Source organism: Phyllostomus discolor, chromosome 7 (genome assembly GCF_004126475.2).
Source record: "Phyllostomus discolor isolate MPI-MPIP mPhyDis1 chromosome 7, mPhyDis1.pri.v3, whole genome shotgun sequence".
In the NCBI taxonomy this organism is placed as follows: domain Eukaryota; kingdom Metazoa; phylum Chordata; class Mammalia; order Chiroptera; family Phyllostomidae; genus Phyllostomus; species Phyllostomus discolor.
In genome coordinates, this window is record NC_040909.2 from 48,440,026 (window position 1) to 48,465,708 (window position 25,683).

The 25,683-nt window shown below is 42.1% G+C and overlaps 2 protein-coding genes across 2 annotated transcripts in view; one reads left to right on the plus strand and one right to left on the minus strand.

Moving 5' to 3' along the window:
* The window catches only part of CACNA2D3 (calcium voltage-gated channel auxiliary subunit alpha2delta 3), an 867,352-nt gene that overhangs the window by 712,439 nt on the left and 129,230 nt on the right, over positions 1–25,683 (plus strand).
* Positions 5,042–14,979, minus strand: LRTM1 (leucine rich repeats and transmembrane domains 1). The gene is made up of 3 exons (XM_036030917.1): positions 14,415–14,979; positions 11,200–11,790; positions 5,042–5,589 (listed from the first exon to the last, which is right to left on the minus strand). The coding sequence occupies exons 1-3, from the start codon at positions 14,419–14,421 to the stop codon at positions 5,156–5,158; spliced, it is 1,032 nt and encodes a 343-aa protein (XP_035886810.1). The 5' UTR covers positions 14,422–14,979; the 3' UTR covers positions 5,042–5,155.

The window sequence follows — 25,683 nt, forward strand, 5'->3', positions numbered from 1 at the left end:
TTGCCTTGGCTTTTTGTGCTGCTTTCTGGGTGTTGGTGGAACCAGAGCTCTGGCAGTGGCATGCTGGTTGGTGGTTGGGTTTCTTTTCTCTGCTATGTTTCAAGCGCTGGCTATGCCAGGGAAGGACTCCAGCTCTGACTTCTTCAAACCTGTCACATTCTGAGAAGTGCTCAGAGAGTTTGGCCTTGGGAAGACCTGCATCCAAATTCCTACTCCACTACTTACTGGTGGTGTGCCTTGAACAAATGACCCAAACCCAATGATAGTGTCTTTTCATCTGTAATGTGACAGTAAAATGCCTACTTGTTTTGGTCAGTAGAGGCTTAGAGAAAGTAAAAGTATTGTGCTTGGAAAACAACTGGCACAAAATTGTGTGCTCAGTAAATGTTGATGGTGTTACTATAATCATCCTCATCCAAATAATTAATATAATAATGTTATAGTCTTGATATTGTGGTTCATGCAGAATGAATGAAGAGTGGGGGTGGGGGCTGGATTGAATTGTCCATTCTAACCCCATGCTCTTGCAACTTCATTTATCAGGCCTGAAATTAATTATCTGTGACTTTGGAAAAGTTTCTTTCCTTTTCTATGCTTCTATTTAGCAATTATAAAATAAGAACATAGAACTATATGAGGGTAGGAAGTAGGTTTAATCTCATATGTCAACTTCAGTTGATTAGTAATGGATATGTAGAAAACAGTCTTAAAAGGGTTTTGAGTCCTCTCTGACTGATGTGGTTCAGTGGGTTGAGCACTGTCACCCAAAACAAAAGGTTGCTGGTTTGATTCCTGGTCAGTGCACATGCCTGGGTTGTGGACCAGGTTGCTGGTTGGGGGCATGGAGGAGACAACCGATCGATGTTTCTCTCACACATCGATGATTCCCTCTCTTTCTCCATCACTTCCCCCTCTCTAAAAATAAATGGAGTCTTAAAAAAAAAGGATTCTGATCCCTCAGCTGGGCTCAATATATGTGTTTTCTGTCATCTATTAGCAATATCTAAAGTGGGTAGGAGGTTAGTCACAGATATTCTGAAATTTACCTGACATAGACTAAATGCTTTCTAAGGACCTCCTCAATTTTCAATCCTCTGGTTCTTTTACTGGGTCTTCCTGATGGTCCTTTGTAATTGTGTGACATCTTATTCACCAAGATGAATATTCATCATCATCAGAGTGAAAGTAGGTAAGGATACTCCAGTCAAGAACCGAAAGGGAGACTGGTTGATTATGAAGCTGCTTTCCTGAATGGGATGAGGGTTTCTTTGAGAACTCACTGCAATTTGAGTATTAAAAAATAAAGCATTTTCATCAGAAGGGAAAACAGGATAGTTCCCTGAAGTTGCACACATAACTCACAACCCAGTGATGCCATGTGGGGTTGCATATCATTTGCTGGTAGGTTACTGTCTAGTAGCATTTAGCAATGGACATGCTGGTGGGTTTGACCAAATTGGAAACATTTATTTCCTGATCTGCAACAGAAAGTTATAGCTTTCTAGCAGTGGTTTCATTATATTGATGTGTGCTACAGACAGATTCTTTTAGATATTGCTTTAGCCACTTCCTTTGATATTTAGGATCTGAGACAAAGAGTGTCTTATTTCTGGGGTAGCTTTGTTAACTTGAATAATGGGATAGAATTTTTGTGGATCTTTAGGAGAAAATACTGTGAATCACTTTTCAGTCTTCCATTTTTCTAAGGGGAAAATAGAACACCCAGTTGTCCATTGACATTTTATCCTCTTAAGCAGAAGATTCTCTCTGCAGGGACAGGGATATTTGCCTTAATTTTAAAAGCTTTTCAGGTATAGATTTGACACTAGGCCTTCTTCCTCTACAATCTCTGTGGCATGGGCGTTCTGCATACACCCTCCTTGTAGGCCTCACTTCAGGCAGCTACAAGTGTACATTGGGTCCTGCTCTTGTGAACCTGTGACTTCTGCCAAGGCAAAATCACCAGTCTATAGCCATACTGTTCTGGTAAATATGGTGAAAAAATTACATTTTAGATGGTTTTCTCAGAAATGATCAACACTAAATGTGATTTTTGTTCAGCATGTACCCTCCACAAGACTCCTGATGGAAGGCCATTTTTATTGGGGAATCTATGAATATGACAAGACAGCAGCAACAAACAGCTGAAAGTAATCTGTGAGGCGTTTGCAAATTACCCCTCATGAGCTGCAGTGGTTGTGAAAGATAATTTGTGGTTCTCTCAGAATACCCTGCAAATTGGGTCTTTCATCTATGATGTTTTTTACGGTTAAAACATTTCATTTCTCATATTAACAAATGATAACTCTGTATTTGTTAATCTAAACAAATTGATTTATATTTTTTCTGTGCTGAAAAGCTGTTGACATTTCAGGGTTAAGTAATTATTTTCATTGCCAACTTCTGTTTGTGATGACTGTAGGCAAAAGATAGAAATCTGAATATACATACATACCATTTTAATCATTTTCCTTAAGGACTATTAATAAAGCAGGAATCTATTTGCCTGAGTTCATCCATACCTGGAAACCTAATAGGACATGAATGTTGACAAGTGAAGGCTCTAGCCATGTTAAGGGTTTTCTGTGGTGCAGTGGATGCTCTCACATGTGATCACTGTGGGCAGGGGGCGGGGCTGACCTTCAGTGTCACCAAACCACTGGCAGAGCCCTGTGCATTGGCGGTCTGAAATCGCAGTAGCAAGAGGAAGCATGCATTATTGGCCTCAGTAGTTCCCAGCTTATGTAATATCTGTTCAAACATCTCACAGGGTAGTTGCCAGGATTACATGACAAATGCTCATGAGAATGCCTCTCACTATGCCTGGTACGTAGTGCGAGCTCTGGAAACATTTGGTGAAGTGGGGACGACATATAAAAAGATTTAAACTTCCTTTCTCATATTGCTTTCTTGGCCAAGGACTCACAGTCCAGGGCAAGGGGCAGAAAGATTGTTCACTGTGTCCTTAGACCGGGTGCTCAGCCTTGCCCACTGGTGTGGTACACGAGACAGAGAGGAAAGGAGGCACCAGGACTGGGATGGAACAGATGCTTTCTCTGGCATCTCTTTTTGATCTTAGAATCCATGCTAATTTTTCAATATACTATTTAATGTATCCAGGTCTATTTTAATATTCAAAAAAATTAACATTAAAGTTTATACTTTTCTCCCAGAAAAATCATTTAGCAAAATTGCTGCTCCAAAAAGATGGCCCATCATTAGCTTGTGGGTGGGTGTGGGGCCCACACTGGTTGTGAAGCACCGTGGGCAGGGGTAGATGGCCTCTGTGATGATTAGGGGTACATTGTCATGTGTCCTGCAGGGTAGGCTGTGGTAGGTTCATTGTCTGTTTTCCTCAGCCCCATACACTGTTGGGCAAAGCTCTGGCCACATCAGACGGAGACAGTTCTCCTGCATGTGCAGACCTCCCATTTGCATTTCAGGTCAGGGGATAGACTACTGACTTAGGACTCAACCTAATTTTCACATGTCCTGAGGAAGTGAATGTAGAGCCTGTACCCTGAATGGCAAATGTATTTTATCCTTTGAACCAACTTTGGTTGATTAGTTCTGGTTGCCTACAGAGCTGTCTTAAGAAGGCATCTGTGGTGCATTGAGGCTCAGCTGGGAAGAGTGCTGGGATTGATGAGCAATGTCTGTTAAGGCCTCTAGAGGAATAGCTTGCTCTATACTTGCCATTGTCTTCTTTTGACATGTCCTTAACTCTTCTGTGTAAAGTGATTTCAGTACTAACTGGTGACTAAGTATGAGACAGGGCATTGTGAGAGAGAGCAGGTAGATTCTGCTTTAAGAAAACCTGGCATGAGAAAATGCAAATTTACAAAATGCATAAATCTGGAGCCAATTATTGTCATTACAGAAAGATTCCATGAAAGGTTCCTTTAAATAGGGAGCTCCCCCACTGCATTAAAATGATGATTCAATTTACAGAAATTCACTTTGCATGCAACTCTTCAGGACCGTGTCTGTGGAGTAAAGCAAGCCACACCTGATTTTTTTAAACCACGGCCTAAATACTGTTCAGGATGGCTGCTGCCACATATCTCTAGTCTCTTGATAATTCCCACTCTCTTCAGACTTCCTTCCTATTTCCTTTCTCCGAGTGTTGAGTAGACAATCTGGGTGGTGGTCAACAGCTGCTGGCTTCCACCCTGCCGCGGCTGCATTTCATTAGTGGGTAAACTGATTGCTCTGCGTATGTTTACGTGTGGGTGTGGTTGTACGAGTCTGTGCACTCTGTGCACTGTAGCTGTAGATGCAGATACACACAAGCCATTATCTCACTCCAAGCCCACCCTAAATTTATTCCTGCTGTGAGTTATAAATGGAAGGTTCCAATCGCCTGCTCTATATGGCCTTTCAATAATATGTGCCCTGAATTCTGGCTCCCCGTCTTCTTTGTGTTTGTTTATATGTTACTTACCCTTGCATCAAAAAACTTCTCCAGACCCCGGGCCTGAGTCCCATTATCCAGACATGAAACCCTCCTCTTCCTCTGTGGCCTAGAAAGCCCCAAATGGTTTTCTGATTTAGAAAATTAAATATAATCTGACTCTTGTGGCAAGCTACGAAATTCCCGACCAACAGACGCTCCCATTAAATATATAACATACACAACATCTAAAAGTATTACCAATCTAGCATGAACTTGAATTATAGAGGCATTCAGTGCCCCTTGGGTAAGATCACCAGCTTCTTCCCAGGCACTCACAATTTGGCAATTTTCCAGTGGACCATAAAGCTCCCAGGAATGCTGACTGGCACATGTGTTTGAATTTCTGTGCTCTGGAAAAGTAACTTAATGCAGGGAAGAGTATCTTAAAGAGGTGGTATCCCCCTTTCTCTGTGCACGGCCTTCTCCCACATAGAATAATTCCAATAACTTCGCAGGCACAGAACACAAGTATCACCTCTTTTTCATTATGGTATTTTAAAAATCTCAACATAAATTTCTTCCCAGGAATATTTATTTTTTACAGACACACCTTTTATTTATTTATTTATTTATTTATTATTATTATTATTTTACTTTTGGAAAAGGCAAAATGAGGTGGCAGTAACAGTGAACATATCAGCCCTACTCAGACATGGTCTTCTGGCCTAAAGTGATAATTCATGTTTGAGATGAAAGTTCTCACGCTGGTGAGCTGTCAAAGAGCTCTTTTCCTTCTGTTTTCTCGGGCTCATTGGTTTGAGCCAAGGGTCCCCCACGGTACTGGGCTGTGATAGCTGCATAGGTGCAGCCATAGATGGCAGCCACCAACATCATGAGACACAGGATCCCACATGCAACCCCAGTGATGATGACGGTGACCACAGCATGACGCAGATTAGCCGGCCTGGGCTTGGGTTTGAGTTCACACTCGGTTTGGTCTCGTTCCTCCATGCTGTGGCTCTCAGGAGTCCTTGGGACAGCCCAGTGGGCAGAAGCCAGCTGCTGCACCTGTGAGGATTCCAGCTCTGAAGAAGGGAAAGGGCAGGGCTGGTACAGCTCATGGGGGATTTTAAGGAGGTCCTTTCCCTTCCAGGTATCTGGTGATGCACAGATAATACTGTCCATTACTCCCCCTTTAAAAAAACAAAAGCAAAGCATGATAATAGAATCTGATACAACAGAATTCCAAAATCCTGTCTGTAAAATTTAGGCAGATGGAATTTATAAATCACCTTTTTTTTTTTTCTGGAGTCAAAAAACTTAACAATGATATTTTATGATTTTAGGATTTCTAAATTGGCCAAATGCTAAAAATGCCACACACTAAATTGGCAATTATGTATGACCAAGAATTCATTGAAAGCCTGGTCACCTTTACCTTATAAATGCTGAGGCAAAAGCAATTCAGAAGCTGACAAGAAGGGGCACTGAGGCGAACCTGAGGGCTCTAACGCCCCTAGTGAACCCCCTGTACAAGAAAACCTATCCTACTAAATTCCCATTGGAAATGTAAAAAATAAATAAATAAATAAAATAAAACAAACATCCTTTGTTGTGATGTTATGTGTTAATTACAAGGACCCTATGTGACTGGCAGCTCTTCAGTGATGCTAAATGGAAGGTCATGGTCTTTGAGTGTCTTGCATATCTGAAGATTTGGCAGTAATATTAGCTAAATTCATGGGATTAAGTACAATTAACTTGTTTCAGGCCTTGAAACATTTAGTACTTTGAGTACTAAACTTCCCAATGGATTATTAGGCCCAGTTTCTATTCTCTGTAAGGCAATTGATTTCCTGAGGTATGTGGACTATGTGGAGGATTTGGGTGCCTAGTAATTATTTTTGAAAAAGAGCATTGGGCTGACAGATTCCGTCCTGGCCAAGTTTGACCACCAATTTACTCTTTGACCTAGGGCAAATAAACTTCTCTGACTAAATATTTTGCTATTAAAAACATCATAGTTGTATCCAACTTGATAGTTTATAAAGCACTGTTAGATTTGTTCTGCCAACTCTGCTATAGTGGGTATTTCTTGTCCAAGGTCACCTGGGTCGAAAGTGGGCAGAACCATATCCACACCCAGCTTACTCCCTTGATCCCAGTTTTTCCCACTGTGCTCAGTGACTGTTTCTACTTCCTCCTCTCTGTATTTTCTCCTTTCTGGAGTGTCCTGAAGTCAGCTGAGCTAACACAATGACCCTCAGTAAAGCCCTTTGCCTGGGCAGAGCCCAACCCCTGTGACCTTGGCTGCAATAAACTCGTACCCCAGGATGGCTATGGAGACTGGCACCACTCTTAGCCAAGTTAGATTGGAGATTCTTTGTACATATTGTAGGAGAACCATGAAATAATAGCAGAAAGGAATGAGTGGGAGGTCTTCACTTCAGTGTTAGTTGAACCCTCTCTTGCATTGCATAGCGCTGCAGAGTTTGGGAAGTGCCTTCACATTCATTCTATCTGAGCCTTATACACAGAGTTCTATGTGGCCCTGTTAGTAGTTGGGGCTGTTTTGCAGTGCAAGGGTTATCTGTTCCAGGTCACGTTGGGGTTAGTGGCTATGGCAAAATTCACCTCACTCCTTTTTTTTGCTACTACTGCTTAAAACTGAATCTGAAACTGCTAGTCCCTTGGGCCCTTCCTGGCTTCTTCAGTGATCTCCTAAGGCAAGAGCCCCAACTCTAAAGCAAAGAAATTACAGGGAAATTTCCTCTTTTCCTGAACTGCTATGCAAGAGTGTGTAGGATGGCTGCTCCAGAGGAACCCAGGGTGCCACCAGACTGAACCATGATGAAGGATCTCTGCCTCGTGGACCATTTTATGCTGTGCCCTGGAGCTTGTTGGAAGGCCAGAGAGATAGAAATGAAGTGTGGGGCTTTGAGAAGAAGTAATGACACTCAGCCTAGCCAAAAAGCACTGAGACTTCCACCAGGGGAGGAAAGCCCACCTGCCAAAGTTATCAGCAGTTCCATCAGCTAGCTTACTCCAAGACTGGGGTGGGTCACCCAGTTGCTCCAGGCTTAAGCACTGTCTTTCTCCAGTTCTAAGCTTCCTGCTGCTTAATGTTAGAGTGGGAGGCATGGCCTTGGGACCCAGTGGTGAGGAAATACACAGGCTAGAGCTTGGGACATGGCTGGAAGGCAGGAGTTGTGGCCACCAAGAGCTCCATGGTCTCCTGTGCAGCTGTGTCTTCAACCTGGATTGACCTCCCCCCCTTCCACCCCAGAAGGCAAGTCTGCTGATGATAGCTGAGTGTTCCACACCCTTCTAGACTCATGGAAGCTGGCAAAGCAAGAAACTCTGGCTTGCGAAGCACTCATTATCCCCCATCTGGGCACTAGTAGTTCTTAACCACTATCTTGGAAGAAATTTGGTTTAAATATTGAGTCTGACCATTTCTTTGCTGTGCAATGCTAAGCAAATTACTTGACCATTCTGTGTCTCTGCTTGCTCATCAGGAAAGTGGGAGGGGGAAATAGTGAAATTCACCTCACAGGGACTCAGTTGGATAATGTCAAGTATTTAGTGCAATATCTAGCCCAAAATAAATGTTTAATACAATTAGCTATTGGCATAAAGATGATTTGTTACTTATAAATGAAGAGAGAGGAATACTAATTACAAAATCTGTGCACATGTTTTTGTGGAGGAGACATTATTAAGTATTCACCAAAGCATGTGTTTTGGCTCTTGGGCTCACAGGAAGATGAAATTTCTCCACCCTTTGTGGTCAGGTTGGGACCATGTGACAGTTCTGGCCACTGGAACCGGTGAATGTCACTTCTAGGCCACAAAGCTCCCTTAATCCTCCAAACACTTTGTCCCCACTTGGTGTTAACCATAGTGGCCATGAGGTCAAGTTGGCAATGTCAAAAGCTGGAAGGGGCTTAAGTCCCTGAATGACTGCATAGACCCCAGCCCCTCCCCCAGTTCCCCTGGACTCTGACATGAGTGTTTTTTATTTTGTATATCACTGAGGTAGTGTGTCCTGACTAATACTGCTAGGGTTTCTATCTGTTTATATATCTTGTTGTAAATGAAGTCTTGGCCAATACCAAGTCCCTTATTTTACCTTTAGTCAATACATCAGTAGTCAGATTGTCTCTTACATTTAACATCTGTTTGGGCTCTTTTCCTAGTTATTTTGGGCCACCCAGTTCTTGTGATCCCAAATCAATTTTACCTTCCACAGAAAGGCTGTTGTCTGTGCTGGACTGGTCTACAGGAGGAAGTGTTGAACTGAGTGAGTCAGGAATCTGAGGACCAGAATAGGTTTCAGGAACTCCTTAGCTTTACACTGTCAGTGTCCACCTGGTGACCCTGGGAGCTGGTGAGGGGCACGGCTGCCCAAAGTTCACCAGTGAGTTTGTGACAGAGTACAGGGAGCTCCACACCATCCTATATTCTTTCCAGTATATGTACTGGACCTAGGAACTATTTTTTGGGGGGGTCAAGAAATGTTCTTCTTTGATGAAAACTATTTTTTTATGATGGTTTGGCTTATGCTTAGCATTTAGTCTAGAACACAATAGCTAAAGACACTTTACCTAGAGATGTAGAGTTTTATTTATAACCTCTTATAAGAAAGATTTTTGCAACAGAATCTAGCCCTTGTTGTAGGTCACCTTCAAGATTAGCTGCGTAGTGATAAGCTGCCTCATACTGTTGAGAGGGATTCTCAACTCAACATTGCATCCCCAAACACATGTCATGCTCCAGCCTGCTTCCTCCCATATAGCTGCTGCCACCCTCCGGACTTTGCTGGTTCATGTCTGCAGCTCTGCTATCCTCCTGAACTATAGGCTCACACACACATCCACCAAGGCAACAGCTCCCCTTGATATGAATGGCCATCTCAAATGTGACCTTCTCCAAACTGAAGTCTTATTTACCACCTCACATGCTCGCTCACCCACTTTCCCCTCCCTCACCCCCAGTCCTCCCCCCCTTATCAGCAACCTGCTTCATTTATCCAGTTACTCCTGCAAGACAAAAAATTTGAACTTCCCATAATTCTCTTTTCTTCACTTCCCAGTCCAACTTATTAGCAATTTCTATCAGTTCAGTATTTCAAATAGCTGCCAATGTTTGATCCCTTCTCAGCACCCTGGTTTGGGCCACTACCATCTCTTTCCTGGGTGAATGAAATTACTTTCTCCTTATTCCCCCCGTTCATTGGCAGTGTCTGGTCTGGTCAGCTATCCCTAGAGTCAACAGAGTGACCTTTTAAAATGTAATCAGATCATGTCATTCCCCTAACTAAAATTCAAAAGATTTTGATGTCACCTAAAATAAAATCCAAATGTCTCATCCTGCTCTGTACCTTCCTACATGACTCGGCCCCTGAGTGCTTGTGCTACCTTATCTCTGTCTGCTCTTTCTCTCCCTTTCTTTGCTCCAGACACTCTTTTGCTCTTCAGTCAAGCCAAGCTTACTCCCCTTTCAGGCCCACCACCCTTGCTGTTCTTTCCCTCAATTGTCTCATGACTCTTTCCTTTTGCCCAGGTTCTGCTCGCCCATGTCATCTCCTTGGAGAGGCCTTCCCTGGCCTTCCTGTCTAAAGTGGAACCCCCATCCTATCACCCCTTCTCCCCTTCCCCTGCCTCACTCTTTCCCTAGTGCAAACTGCTTTCTGAACATGGATATTTATCTTATTCGACATCTGTTTCTACTATCAGAATGCAACCTTTGTGATGATAGGCTTTTTCTTTTGAATGACCTTTTCTCAGTGCCTAGAAAAGTGGTTGGCATATAAAAGGCATTCAAATATAGCAATGAATGAATGAACCACTGTGATGTAGAGGAAAGGACGTAGGGCCAAGACTCAAAACCCATTATTCATTCTATTCTCACCTGAATTTCACTCTGTCATCTTGGGCAAATTGCTGAACCTCTCTGCACTTCCATTTCTCATAGATAACAAGCTAGTATTAAGTTAGAAGGGGTTGACGGACTTTTCTATAAAGGACCAGACAGTAAATATTTTAAGCTTTGATATACATATCAAAACTATTAAAGTTCACCCTTATATTGTAAAACAGTCATAAAGAATAAATAATAAATGGGCATTGATGTGTTCGAATAAAACCTTCTTTACCAAAACAGGAAGTGGGCAGGATTTGGCCCTTGGGCTATTGTTTGCTGACTCCTGGGTGATTTCTAGAGCCCCTCATATTTAGTATTCTAGGATCTCTTGCTTTGATTTGACATCTGGTTAAAGAAATAATAACCTTAGAGAGGGGACCCTATTGCATCTAACTTCAATAACTGGTACTTGCTAAGGCAGAAGGATAATCTGAGGGAAAATTTATAGCTGTCAAAGGGGTAAAGGCAGATACAGAAGGAGGCAAGTTGCAAGGAGAGATACCATGCCCCAGGTAGATCATACTTGAGAACAGAATTTGATGCCACTTTGGAATTTAGCTGTTATTCAGATGGAGATCAAATTTTCCTCCTTCTTAAGGGCCTACAGTTTCCAGATAAATAATTTAATGTTGTTGTCATTCAAAAAGTGGAAAGTTATCTTCATGAACCATATTTGTAGGTGAATTTAAATACCTGAATTTAAACACCCTTTAATGACTTGCTTGCTTCTTTTGCCATACTGTGAAATGATGTCAATGTGAAAGAACAAAATTATGTTGGCCTGTTACACACTCCTAGATGTTCTTTCTAATGCAGAGAACAGATGAGCTTTGCCCTACTAACACACAGGTGGAGGTTTCCAAACAGACGTTACTAACCTTTATAGATAAATTTCTCCAGCCAGAGTTTAAGACCAAGCAAGTGGCAATTGCATTTCCAGAGGTTGTCCTTGAGAAATAAAAACTTCACGCTGGGCATGGATTCCAGGATCCCCCGATCCAGCTGCTGAAGCTGGTTTTGTTGGACCGCAAATACAGTTAGGTTCTCCCAATGCTCACCCAGGGAGGTGGGAAGGTGGCTGATGTTGTTGAATGACAAATCAAGCTCCCTCAGCTGTGAGAGGGAATGGAACTGTCTGTTTTCCAGGGAATGCAGGGAGTTCTGGGTTAGGTTTAATACCTCCAAGTGCTGAAGTCCGTGGAAAGCTCTAGGGGCCAGGGTTGAAAGGGAATTGTTGCACAAGTTTAAGGTCCTGAGCTGTGGTACTGACCTAAATGCAAAAGCAGGAAGCTGGTGTATCTGGTTATCTTGTAAATGCAGCGTTAGAGTCTGAGGAGGCAAATTGGGAGGAATTTCAGCCAGACCTTGCTGGCTACAGTCTACAGAATTTGAGTGACAGTGACACTTCTCCGGGCAGCCACACGCCATCTGGAGCAGGAAAATCACACTTGAAAGCAGGAGCAGTTCACCTATGACAAACAGAAAGCAACAGGGATGGGAATCAGTTTGTAAGTGGCACACTCATTTCTTCCCCTTTGAAATCACAGGCAATGCGATTCCAAGCCAGCTAACACCTTGCACATCATGGAGGAGAGGTTCTGAAGGAGAGGTTCTATTGTTCATCTTTCCCAGAATTGGGCTAGACTGAGTATATCCCCAGTGTCAGTAACTGTTGCAACCTCTGTGTTAACAATGTCAGAAACCTGGGGAAAGATACCTTTTCAGTGGCTAAGAAATTAGAAGATGAAAGATTTTAGAATATTGAATAGAAAGATGAAAAAAAGTCTTTCTGAGGCACATGCCTTTGTAGGGAACATCAAAATTATCTGGGCCAGAAGTAGAAAAGAGTTATAGGGAGTTTAGATAGTCACATTTCTGAAAAGTATGCTCCAGATCAGCACAGTCCATTAGAACTTTCTGTGGTGATGGAAACAGTTTATATCTGATGTCCAGTATGGCAGCCTCTGGCTGTGTGTGGCTACTGCGCTCTGAAATGGGACACTTGTAGCCCAGAAAATGGATTGTTACTATAATTTAACTTTAATTGATTTAAATGTAAAGGTCTCATGGTGCCATGGGTAGCATATTGGATAGGGCAGGTCTAAAGCATTCCTATATACTGATGCTCATCATTGCAGGTGCAATATCCCACAAATGATGCTTGTCCCCCTCTTATTCAAGAATTCTATAAAAATACAGAAATACATTAAGAATAATACAATAAGCACCCATGTTCCTATAATACAGTCATTTATGGGTTGCCCTACTCTTTTTCTTTTAACTCAGAGAAACTATGAATTGCTGATATAGTTGAGCTCCCTTTGATTAGCACACAAGCCATGTTTTCTGACACGAACTCCCGCCCCCCACCCACCCTACTGATGTATCCCAGTAGGCCTTTTAAAAGCAGACCTTAATAACAACAACAATAGCAAATAATCACACAGCATGTGTTTTGAGCCAGGCACCATTCTAACTGTTTTATAGATATATAAATTGATTTAATATTGATCTACAATATAAAAACCAATTTAATCTTCATAACCTTATAAACCTGGTTCTACTAGTATCTTTATTTTGAAGGTGAGGAAACTGAGGCATGGAGAATAGCTTCAAGAGTAGCTTTGAATCACTTGCCCAGGATTATACATATGTGAGTGGTAGGGTCATGATTTGAACCTAGGCAGTCTGCTGCCAGAGCCTATCAGGTTCTTCCCTGCTGTGTTTCACTGCCTGTCAAATACTTTTACCTACAAACACACATACATGCACACAGTACTGTTTTCTATAGTGGTTTTTAAAAACCTATCTATATAATCATCAGCATGTTCTATTCTGCAATTTATTCACTGAAAACTGATCTATCCATATGGATACATAGAGTGCTAATTCATTTCTTTTACAATATTGCTGTACAATATTTCATGGTGAGTCCATGGCACTTATTATTTAGCTGTTCCCTTACTGATGAGCATTTGAGTTACTAAAGTTTTTCATAACTACAAATGAGACTGCAAAGAGCATTCTTACACAGAGCTCCTTGGCTGTGAGGAACTTGGCCATGAGGAAATGTGGAAGAAGGTGTCTAGAATCAAAAGGAGCCTCCTTGCAGGGTTCAGACAGGACGGTGAGTTTTTTTAGATACTTCTAGATCACTCTCCAGAGTAGCTATATCACTCCCTTCTTTTTTTCCCAGAAACTGGAATTTTAAAATATAGCCAACAATGTCAATGACATTTTGTCAAATTGATAGAGGAATTCACAAGTCCACATAATAATATTGAAAACTCAAGGTAACTATCTACACATAAAAAAATGATCTTGAAAGAGGTTTACTCACTTGTTTGTTTCCGTCCTTAACTAGGGTCAGTCAAATGCAGCTACTAAATGCACTGGAGCCTGTTCCTTGAATTTTCTACTGACATGAACAGTGTTTTGGGGCAACAGGAAAGATGTTCAGGGAGCCTTCTGAGGGAGGCTCTGCTCAGTTCAGTTTCCCTCAAGGGATGCAGAGCATCATAGTTCCCTTCCCTCTTCCAAAATGGAAAAGAGAAAAATCCTTTTTTCCTTTTCTATAATTTTGCAAATAATCTAAATGACTTCTTTCAAAGCCAGACATCTTCTGATCAGATATGACTCAACACTTGCACTTTAGCTGTGGATCTCAAGCATTAATTAGTATAAGAAATCAAATCTTCACTGAGAGAACATTTTCCACAGAATCTACTAATCTATTAATGAAAGGCTTGTCTCTGAGACTGCAGCCAGCTTGTTATTCCTTCTTTTGTCCCAATCTACTCTTCTCCAAAGGGGGTGATCTATGAACTCCAAGTTGAAGCAAGGTGTTTTGTATGAAATGGCTGGTGACATGCCAAATGCATATCTGATCATGGCTGGGTACATTTGTCTACATGCCCAGCCTCTGACCCATCTTGGCACAAGCATAACTTCTCCCATCACAGACATTTTTTATCTGTTTGGTCTTTAAAGAAAGATAACCTGAAAATAGGTTTCCCACACACACCTTTTTGAGGGGATCCCATTCCTTTCTTACGGAATTTTCTCAGGGGTGAGGGGCTTCATCATGGCTCACCTTTCATGACTGTGTCTCCGCAGGTTTCCGTGTTGAACCCACAGCACACCTTTATTAATTGGCAGATCAGCAAACAGAGGTCATGGCAAAGGAGTCCAGCCTTTCATTCACTTTTTCTGAATCCTGCTTGTGCTTTCCTTCAATGCAGAAAACAGTGGTGGCTTTCAGGAGACCACTTATTTAAGCAGTCCTTCCCCTGTCTCCATCTGGCTGGGATTGTTTTCCATGCGAGGGCCTTTTGACAGTGCCCCTCTTCTTTTTGAAAGTGTCAGCCTCCCCAGGATCATCCCTGCCTTTCCCATTCAGATGACGAGCCACAGAAAGAACGTTTGTCAAACTCCGGTGAACAGCTGTAGCATTCAAACATGACCCTGCTGGCTCGGCTTTTTGATTATTTAATCTGCTTGAAGTCCAGGGCACCAAAATAAAACTGCCTTCTTAATCCGGCTGTGGCTTCTGAATTCTGTTGACTTAGTAACCGTGCTGTGTCAACCCTCGGCGGGTTGGGGGAGGCTTGCCGTGGACCCTGGAGCTAGGGATCTAGCAACAGAGCCAGCAGAGTGTGTAATATGAGGACAAATTGGCCTGCTGGAGGCTGACACGGTTTCCACAGTGCACTTGTTTGGTCATCGAAGGCTTATTCAGTCAACATCCGTGGGGATTAGCTGTGTTGACAGGGCCTTGATGCCCTGAAATTCATAGCCATGGTTTCCTTTAGCGGACATCACAGTCTATTCTCTCTGGTGCCACAAATACTTCTCAGCTGCTTCTTTGCTTCCCCCTCCTACCATCTCCACCCCCATTGTATTGACCTTTTGGTTCATGTGACTTTGGAAATACTTCTCAATCTTTCACCATTTCCCTGATTTTTCACATATAAAACAATAAAGCTGTCCCTGTGAGCATCGAGCATCAGTGAACTAATTGAAGCTGTTGGGAACTTTTCCCCTGGGGACTGAAACATGTCTTTGAATGTGCAAATCCCCTGACATTTGCTGTGCTGGGGATGCCTAAAGCTGCGCTTCAACATGCTGAATCCTCTGTGTGGCCAGTGACTACTTGTAGAATGAAAAACGTGTTTTTCTTGAGGCAGTGTGGACTCCCTGGCCTCAGGCAGGATAATAGGGCAGCTGAATGTGGGATTTGGAAGCAGATGAGTCTGGATTTTAATTTGGCTTCTTCGTTCACCAGCTCCATGTCTCTGGGCAAGTGACTTGCACCCTAGGCTCCTGAGAGCCTCAGAGAGTAACAGGGGATAATAGGGGTCCTTGCTTGACAAGATTTTTCCAGAGTTAATAAAGCAATACATGTCATGGCCCAGAGTGCCTTAATAAATGTTCACAAGTACCCATGAGAATGTCTCCCAGGACCTTCATGCTGCTAGCTTTCAAAGGCTGGCCTTGACTTGACTGGTGGAGGGAGGTCCTGACAAGAGAGTCAGAGCCCTGGCTCCTCAGGCCACTCTGGTGCTACCAAGGAAAGAGGCCCTTTGTGAGTGACGTTGAGAAATTGGATTGTGACTGTCCTTAATACCCTGTTCTTTGGGATCCTTCTTCTCTTTTGGCCAAGCCCCTTCTGTTCCAGAGAACCCAGTGTACTCATTGTGCCCCTTCCTGAAAAATCTGCTTTACTCGGCTGCCATCTTTTGTCCTCCAACATTGTTCTGCGTGGGAGAGACAATGGGGGAAAGACAGGTGTAGGCGACAATGAGCCATTTAAATCTTAATAAGGGCTAAACGGTTCCATCCTTCCTCCTTTCTTCCCCACCATCTGGTCTATTTTCAGGTGCAGAGAACTTAATAATAATCATTCCTTGATGACCCATGACTATGGATAGCCCATATGTAGCCTTCAGTAATTAATTGATCATAATATAACAAATACCCGTGAACTTAATGCTCACTGTAAGAACTAGAAAGTTCCCAATAACACATATCAACCTGTGTGCCTCTGTCTTTTCCAGGGGTCAACATTTTTTGTAAAGGGCTTGATAGTAATGGAGGATGTTACAGTCTTTGTCATAACTATTCCACTCAGATGTAGTGAGAAGCCAGCAACAGACAATACATAACAAAGGTGTGCCTGTGCTCCAGTAAAACTGCATTTACAAAAACAAGTGGAGGGCTGGATCACCCCATAGGCCATAGTTTGTAAACCCTGCTCTAGCTCATTCTGTAGCCCTTGCTGTCACTGCTCCACTATCACCTGTCCCCATCCCCAACTTCTTCCACCCAGCTGGACATACCTATCATCTTTCTGCTCATATATACAATTAGGAATCTGAGTAGGATGATCTTCATGGCCCTGTTACATGCAAATGCTTGTCATTATGGTCAGAATGCCTGAGTAAACTTGAAAGGCCCTATATTTAAACTTTAGGGGGTGTTGAACAAACAGAATTTGAGTGTCTCTTTGGGTCACAGCAGAACTTTTTAGCTATGTTCTGCAGGGCCCAACTAGGTCCATATCTGGAGGACTCAGAAGCCTGAAAAAGATGAACACACAGATGGCACAGCTGGTATAGGAGTCCAAGACAAGCAGAGACAACTCCAGACACCCGGGGGCATCTGCAGTTAAGGCCAGGCTGGTGGCTAAGTGAGGATGCACACTTTGATGCTGCTTATACCCTAAAACTGTGTGGTCTTAGGCAAACCACAGAGTCTTTCTGAGCCTCAGTTCCTCATGTGTAGGATATAGATAATACCTACCTCATAGGATCCAGAAAGGATCAAGTGATATATGTTAAGTGCACAGCATAGGCCTGGTAGAGACCTGCAAAGCAAATGATCAAAGTGGCATTTCTCATTAGCAGGTGTATTCTTGGACCTCAAAGAGTCTGGACTGATTGCTCCCACCTGAAATGTGAATACCCTAGAAACACACAGAAAACTCCCACAGCTATGGGTTCCTGGGAGCAGTGACTTACTGCTCAAAGGAGTTCTCTGGTTCTCTTTTGCTCCTGCTGACTCTAACTATTGATTTAAAAATGGGCAGTGCACATGAAGGACTTTGAATGCAGAGGCTGAATGATTTATTCCATCTGACCTCAGATCAGAGAACAAAGGTAGGGTGTGTGATCAGCATGCTAATGCTTGCAGCATCTCCCCTCCCTCTCTCCCTCCCTCAGTGAACCAGATCCCAGAAGTGCAAGTCAGTGTTGCACACATAAGAGTGACCAAGGACAGATGCCAAATATCCGGTTGGGTCAAGCCACACCACAGGGGTGCTTCTGGTACCAAGACCTAGTCAAGAACCTAGTTCCCCATACAAAAACTTGCTTCAGAAACACCCTCAGAGATTGTTGTTACCATCACACTGAGATTTCAAGAATTTCCTAGCTTCTGTATATTGCTAATATATGTGTATAATATATATACGTATATTTTTTGTACTTTGCTCATGTTAGTCTGAATGTTTCCTAATATAAACTGGTCTATTTAACATTTCACTTCCCTCCAAAAAATCAACAATTATTAACTCTTAAAGTTAATTAGGTCTTAAAATTCATCAAATAGCTTTTTCTCCCAGATAATGTCATATACCTATTTTAAAAGAATCTGTTAGAGTTAAAAATACTCACCTGGGAGGATACTCACAATAAGTTGTTAGGTTAAATAAAGCAATTTGATTGGAGATACATATTGTGCAATCCCATTTGTGTTAGAAAAAAAAGTCAGTGCTGGGGTTAGTCCTAAAAAATGTGCATTGGTTTGTCTGAAGATAAAATACCCTGATTGCCAGGGGGCAGGGATAATTTAGAAGAAGAAAGAAAAATTAAATTTTTCTCTTTCCACCTCTACATATTCAACTTGCTACAATAAACATGTATTCCAACTATAATTTTAAAAACACAAGGAAGAAAAGCTGACTTTTGTTAAGTAGCAAGTAAAGGTTATTTTGTTTACTGGACTATTTGAAATCACTTATTTTCCAGTGACGATCTGAGTTACATGGTTAAATATAGTATTGCTACAGTTTACCTCCTCTCACTCCACAAGGATTAGCCCCAAAGGTGACATCTGTCTTTCTCTGCCAAGTAATCTTGGCATGTGACCAAACCATATAATGCATATGAATGTTTCTTCCAGTTTTATCATCTGCTTTGGTAAAATTATGGCAAAGTGCTTCCCCATTTCTGTCAGTGGGACCCCATCCAAAGCAGGTGCTGTGATGATCTGATTCAAGAGAGGCAGTCACGCCGAGTGAGAGCTGCAGCCCAGGATCATAGGAAGGAGGCCCTTGGCACCGTGGATCCAGGCAGAAATCGTATTTGGTTGGGAAGGAAGTATGGTATTTCCCTAGGAATTGTGGATGAACAAATGGCACCCAGGTACAAAATTTAGAAAGAGCTATTTAAAAGGCCTCAGTATTATTTCCTTCCTTCCTTCCTTCCTTCCTTCCTTCCTTCCTTCCTTCCTTCCTTCCTTCCCTCCGTCTTTGGTCTTATAAAACATATAGCAGGAAAACTAGGAATTTGTTTTAAATGTAAATCATGTCATTATTTAGTGCTTACAGTGGGCCAGACATTGTTAAGGATTTGTATTAGTTAAAGTAATGTAACTGCTATAACAAATAAACCTCAAATCTCAGTGGCTTAGCATGACAACAGCTTATTTATTGCCTTTAACATAGTGCAGTTCAGGTTGATGAGGGCCAGGCTCCATACAGTCATTCACAGACCTAGCTCCCTCAATCTTGTCACTACATCCTCCTCATAGTTCTCAGAGTCCTTCTATCAGCTGACTGAGAGGGGAAGAGGATGGGATCAGACATGGGCCAGGCCTGGAGATGACTTATCACTTCTGCTTATATTTCATTGGCCAGAATTAAATCACATGACCATATCTAACTGCAAGGGAGTCTGAAATGTAGTCTAGCTAAGTGCCATTCATTAGTCTGTAAGTTTACGATGGTTTCTTATACTTTTTCCCATTGTTTCTACAATATCATATAGTAAGTTCATTAAAAATAAGCTGAATCAATTAATTAATGAATAAATGACAAACTGAGGCACAGAAAAATTAAGTAACTTGCCCAAAGTCTTTTAGCATATTTATTATAAGCACATGAATTGTGAGTACCCATGTTAGGTACAATATTCAGAGAACCTATAGTTTTATATTTTATGTCTTGAGATCCTTTTTCTAAAATACAATTCATTCTTTATGACAGTAAGATGTAAATTTGATTATTTGGAAGCTCTAGCTAACTGAGGAGAACATACTTTCCTTCTGAGCAGTTCAGTGGAGAATCAAGGCTGCCCTACGGTTTCTGTAGTGAGAAGGTGGGGAGGGTATGTGCACCTCCTCATTCTCACTTGCCTTTTTGCTAAGGTAAAAATTCAGGTTTGAAGGCTAACTATGGTCATTCAACCTACATGACTGTAGAGTTTAAAGTCTTTTTACTTGGCCTCAAGATACCTGATAAAATTAGTGGAGTAGTGGATGTGAAATAAACTTAGTGGAGTAGTAATTATTAGGTGTGTGTCTTCAACCTCCTTAAAACTAAGGAAGACAGTGGCCAAAGAATATGAGACTGTTTTTCAGCATCCCCTTGTCCATGGAACCCAAGTGTGAGCTAAGTGCTGTGGGAATTAGAAAAGACACAGCACCTTGGCTCTTGGCTGCTATTTAAAATTCTGTGCTGATCATCTCATCACCTTGAACCTGTTACCCATCAAAAGACTGCATATAACTTTGTTGGACACTGACAATGTCCAACTCTCTTGAGCTGAGTCTCAGAAGTCCTTTGGCTGGTAGCAGAGGCAGACTTAGATACTTTTTTTTTTGGTCCAGGTTAGAGGAAGTGCAGACTTCCCATTCCAATTTTTTCCCAACCTCAGCCTTCTAGCACTTAGTTTGTCTGCATACAGGATGTGTGTGAAGATAAAGATGCATTCAGATAAGTATGATTAAAGGTAATTAGTGAGCTCATGCAGCTGGTGGAGTAAACATAGACAGATGCTGGTTGATATTAAGCTAATGAAAGAAACAAAAGGATCAAGAAACATGGCAGCTTAGGAAGCCTGGCCAAGGCCTCACACTGACTCATTTTACTTAGATCTTTTGACTACTTTTGTCCCTGCCCCAAAATATAAATTGAAATCAAACTTATGTTTGATTGTTTACTCATGTTATACATAAAATGAATGTTTTGTGCAGTTCTTCTTGGTGAATCTTTATTTTCTTTTGTACTTTTATTACAACATGATAGTTCAGTTTCTGAAATAAATGACAATGTGTTTTTCATATTTTCAAGTTATAGCTTGGTATATGTATATTGTGATGCAATAATAAATCTGTGCTTTGCCTTTTTCTCTTTAAAGTTTGCTCTATGTTAGTTCTTTGATACATCTAGCTTTAAAATGTTCTGAAAAATACAATTATCATAAGTCAGACTGACTTTCTAACCCACCAAATATAGATCCTGAACTTTAGGAATCCTTTTTTTTATTCCAGCCTTCATCTGTCCCACTATTTCATTTTAGAACTGTCTCTGATATAAGAGCATGAAATATGAAGTGAAACCATCTAGGTTCAAATGCTGCCTCCAACATTTACTGGCTGTGTGACTTTGAATAAATTACTTAAACTCTCTGATCTTCAGTTTAATCATCTGTACAAAGGAAGACTGGTAAAGCTCTCAGATTAGCAGGGAGGGTTAAACTATTTTTATGCAAGAATCTTAGCAAAAATAATGTCTCTGCACATAGCAATATATAATAGCTGGTCTATTCTCTATTATTGTGTTGGTATGACATGTATCAGCTAGTTTCTTAGGTTGTATTCTATTTGCATTGATCTGTTTATAACCAAAACAAGCTAGTTAAATGCAAAGGAGTATTTTGCTTGTGTAACAGAGTTCACCGTCTTTTTGTGTTATAAAACATGAATGTGAATGTGTATTTGCCTAGAATCAGCTGCAATCTAAGTGAATTTGTGCTTTACATATCTCTGCTTGTCATCAAAATAGTTCCACAAACAAAAGAAAGTTGGCTCTTGTTGTCATGTGACTGAGCCATCATGTGGAACTTCTGTTAGCAAAATAAAGGTCCCACAGTGACTTTGATGCAGCCTCTGTCCCAGGTTAGAAGGGCAGCTGCCCATTTTGAGACAATAGTAATGTTCTCATCCTTTCATTTAATCCAAGAATCCCATATTGAACCACCTTCTATGTGCTTGTACTGTTATTTTTAAAGATGTACCTACCAAACTTTCCTCTAGTCAGTGCCTTCTCGGTAGGAGGCCCTTTTCTCCATCCTTGCGTAATTAGAGAAAGCATGTAGTCATCTCCCCGGGGCTGTTTAGCTTTCATCATGAAGCATGACTATCAGGGTTTCGAGGTTGATAGGAGTGGAAACATTTGTGTTCAACAAGCAGGCTCCTTCATGTGTTGTCAACATTTCGTTTGTGATTCTAATGAGGGCCGAGGAGAAAATAAACTCAGTGTACTGCTCTCCACTGCTACAGCTGATGTTTATATGTTTCATCCATGGCTCTGAGTTGCTCTTACCATGAAAACATTTGGAGAGGCAGCTGTGTGCTAATGCTGTGCATGATGAAGAGCTAAGATGGTTAGATCTCCTGGGACATTCCTGAGAATGGACAGTGCAGGTGCTGACTTCTTAGAAAACAGCATTTCTCTACTTGTTGGTATTTTAAAGGTCTTCTGAAGGGAGAGAACACCCTTATATAAAAGCAGGGTATATTAGAAGGGTTCTCATTCTCCCACTAGAGGGTACCCCAATTTCATCCCATGTCCTCTGAAAGTCTGCCATAGATTTCATTGTGTGTTATTTCTTTATTAACGAGGCACCTACTAAATGTTTCTTAACTGTTAAGCTCTGTGTTTGGGGATATTATAGGCAGGAAAATAAGTCAGCAAAATAAATGGACTTACAATTCAAATGGTCTCAAAAATGTAGCAAGGAGACAGACATTTATGATACAGCCTCACAAATATAAGAGAAATTCAAGCTGTGAGGGTGCTAGGAAGAGGATGTCCATGGTACTGTAAGGAATACCATCAGGGCAACTGACTTGGGAGGTTGGGGCAGCCATCCCTGCAACATTATAACCAGGCTGCAATGGAAAAATGGGCTAGAATTTACTGTAGGGAGGGGAAAGGACAAGGGCCATTCCAGGTAAAGATGTGGCATGTGTAAGTCTGAGGGGCCAGAGGGGTAGCATAGTACCCTAGGAGCTCCTGGGAGTCTAGTATGACTAACATAGTGGGTTGGGGAGAGCTATGGTGAGAAGATGCTGGAGAAGAGTGAGGAAGCTGGTTGATGAGTCCCTCACCCTCATCTTTCACTAGAACTATATTATTAATATTGAAGAACACTGTCTTTTTTCTCTTTCTCTCCCTCTCTCCCTCTCTCTCTCTCCCTCTCTCTCTCTCTCTCTCTCTCTCTCTCTCTCTCACACACACACACACACACACTTCTGCAAGAATACTGCTGTCTGGTGTTGGGGTCAGGATTAGAGCCCTGCAGTGCACCCTGTGATGTGCTTTGGCAGTTGCTGTCACTTCACAGGTGATCCCCTTCGGCAGCTCCACAGTCTCTCCATAACTAGAGAGATCCATCTTGCTGTCCTCCATATAGACATAGTGGGCACTGCAATTTTGCAAGCATTACAAAATCTCAGCACACGTTTATTCAAATCCTGAGCTTTTACTTGCAGTTTGTGGTTGTGAGAGAATCCCTTCCTTGCATGCCTGAGGAGTGGCAAGATGAGTTGTCAGCCTCTCTGCACAGGTGCCTGAGTCTAGTGCAATCAGAAAAGAGCCAGCCCTGCTGGGGCCTTGAGACTATGTTGGTAGAATAGAACTTTCTCTCCTAAGTATTCAGATATGTTAGTGTGGGCATGACACCCAGAAGACCAGAGGTAGCAATTAAGTGCCTGGGTGCCACCTGCTTTGTGGACCCTAGTGGCCCCACCCAGCAGCCCCAGGGAGCCCCACAGGGACACAGAATCCTTTCCAGGACAGTGCTCAGGCAGACAGCAGTATAATCGTAGTTGCTGTTCCTGAAGTAGATCTTGTCATTTGCAAATTTGACTAAGTCTGGAATGCAAAGCCAAGTACCATTTTGCTGAGGGGAGAATGTGTATCATACTCTAGGAAGCTCCTGACAAGGCCCCACCTACCACCCCCAACATCTACATCTTGATATAAAATTGGTGGTTTTTTTCTTGTCCTTATGAAGATGGTAGTTTTTCTACTGTAATGGAAATAAGTTGCCTTTATTTTTTGAAATGGGTTTCAAAAGTGAAAAACAAAATTTTAGGACATGTTGAAAAGGAGTTCAGATGTGATCTGTTCATTTGCATAGGACACTGATGACTTGTACTAGAAATATGATCCCAGAAAAGGTGGAGGATGGCACAGGCATTTCTTGTTTCTGAATTTGCCATGGGTATGATCACCAGGTAGAGCTCCCGGTGATTGTTGGGAGTGGTGGGTCAGCCATGAGCCTCACATAGGTTTTCTTCCTGAAACTCTCCCATTGGTCTAAGAAGCTGAAGTGCCCCATCCAGAAGTCAACTGAAAGGGTAACAGACATTGGACAGTAAACTGGGACCAAGAGGAAACTGTGAATCTAGTTCCCCATTTATTTCTCTGTGTATCTGTCACATTTGGGGTGACCAGGCATTGTTCATTAGCAGCTTACTCTGTTTAGTTCTTCTGTCTAGAAATATGATTGCTCAACACAGTAGTTTCTAAGTTTTCAGGGCTGAATCAAAACATCTAAAACTCATAGATACTCAGAAAATCTTAGACCCAGGGTGATTTACCTGGAGACAATCATGAATTTCTCTACCATTCCAGGAGAGGAACTATAATTTTCTACATCTTACTGGAGAAAAACCTGACTTTTGGTGAGAGTGAGTCATTAGCCAGAGATCAGTTTGTTAAGTTGTAGGGTGGGGACTTGAACCCTTATCCACCTGATTTCAAAGGCTTTTAACTCCTGTGTTCTTTTATCTCATTCTATTTCTCCCAGCCCCTTCCCCTTCAGGGGGGGGGGGGGGGGGCAAAGGATGGACCCTGAAAGAAACTGAGCCCAAACAGACTTGGTAGAAATGAGTTTCTCACCTTCTCCCATGACACCTCTGTCCTCATAGGTCTTCATGTCTCATTGCTTCTCCATGCCAAGGGCCACCTAGAGCAGAGGAGAGCCTGCAGCCTGTCTGCTGTGGCTACAGGTAGGGGAAAGTACTCTGGGGCCAGACTTTGTGCATGGAGTTAGCTCTCATCTGGTTCGTCCCCAGAATGGCTCTATCAGTCAGATCTTGGGCACATTGGTCATGCCCGCTCCCTGTTCAGAAGCCTCCCCCGAAGGTCCACCCTCCCTTCATAGCTGGGCAGGAAGGGAGAACTCTCTTTGATCTTGGGACTGGTAGCAGAAGAGGTGTGGCATTCTGTGGACCTGCTCCTGCCCTTCCTCCTGGACAAGTGTTTAGACCTCAGGCTCAAGCCAGAGCGTGCCCTGGAAGAAATAGAGATGGCATGGCAGCTCCCTTCACACTGAAATTCTAGGTTGTAATTCAGAGGAGAGGATGCCAGGAGTCGGGTCTCAGCAGATAAAAAGCAGCTCAAAAACAGGGCAGCAGAAGGACAGGATGGAGCCAATCCCCCGGCCATCCCACTGGACAACTGGATTTCTATGGCCAGGAGAGAAACACATGCTCATCACATGGGTTTCCTGTCCCGATCCATAACTCCATGCCCCAAATAAAAGACATTGGCTTGGAAACAGGTCAGCTAACTCTTGAGATATAATCACAGTTTAAAAAGTAAGACAGGTAGCACATGGGAGACTGACTGTTTTTTACTTATCCTCCTTCAAAAAGGAAAGTGTTGAAGTCAAGTAATTCCAAATAGGGAATGTATGTCTCTTAAAAATATGTTCAACTTCCCTGTAGTATAGTATACTTTGATGCATTAAAATATAACTCACCTCACTCAAATTACTGCCTTGGTGCTTAATGCTGTAAAATTAAACTATTCCTTGCTGATATTTTATTAAGCTCCACCAGCATTTCAGACTCAGACATCTTACAGAGCTTTGGGCCATATGTTTTATATGCTGTCAGGGTGAACTCTGACTTCCCTAAAGCACCCCCAAACACACCCCCCACCATTTTTTAAGTGCAGCATTTTCCAAAACTTTGCTACAAGCTACTCCCAAATTGTGGATTGTTGGAAGTAAACATCTCTGGCTGTGTGGGCATGAATAAAAAAAAAAAGTGGCTTTATAAAAAGA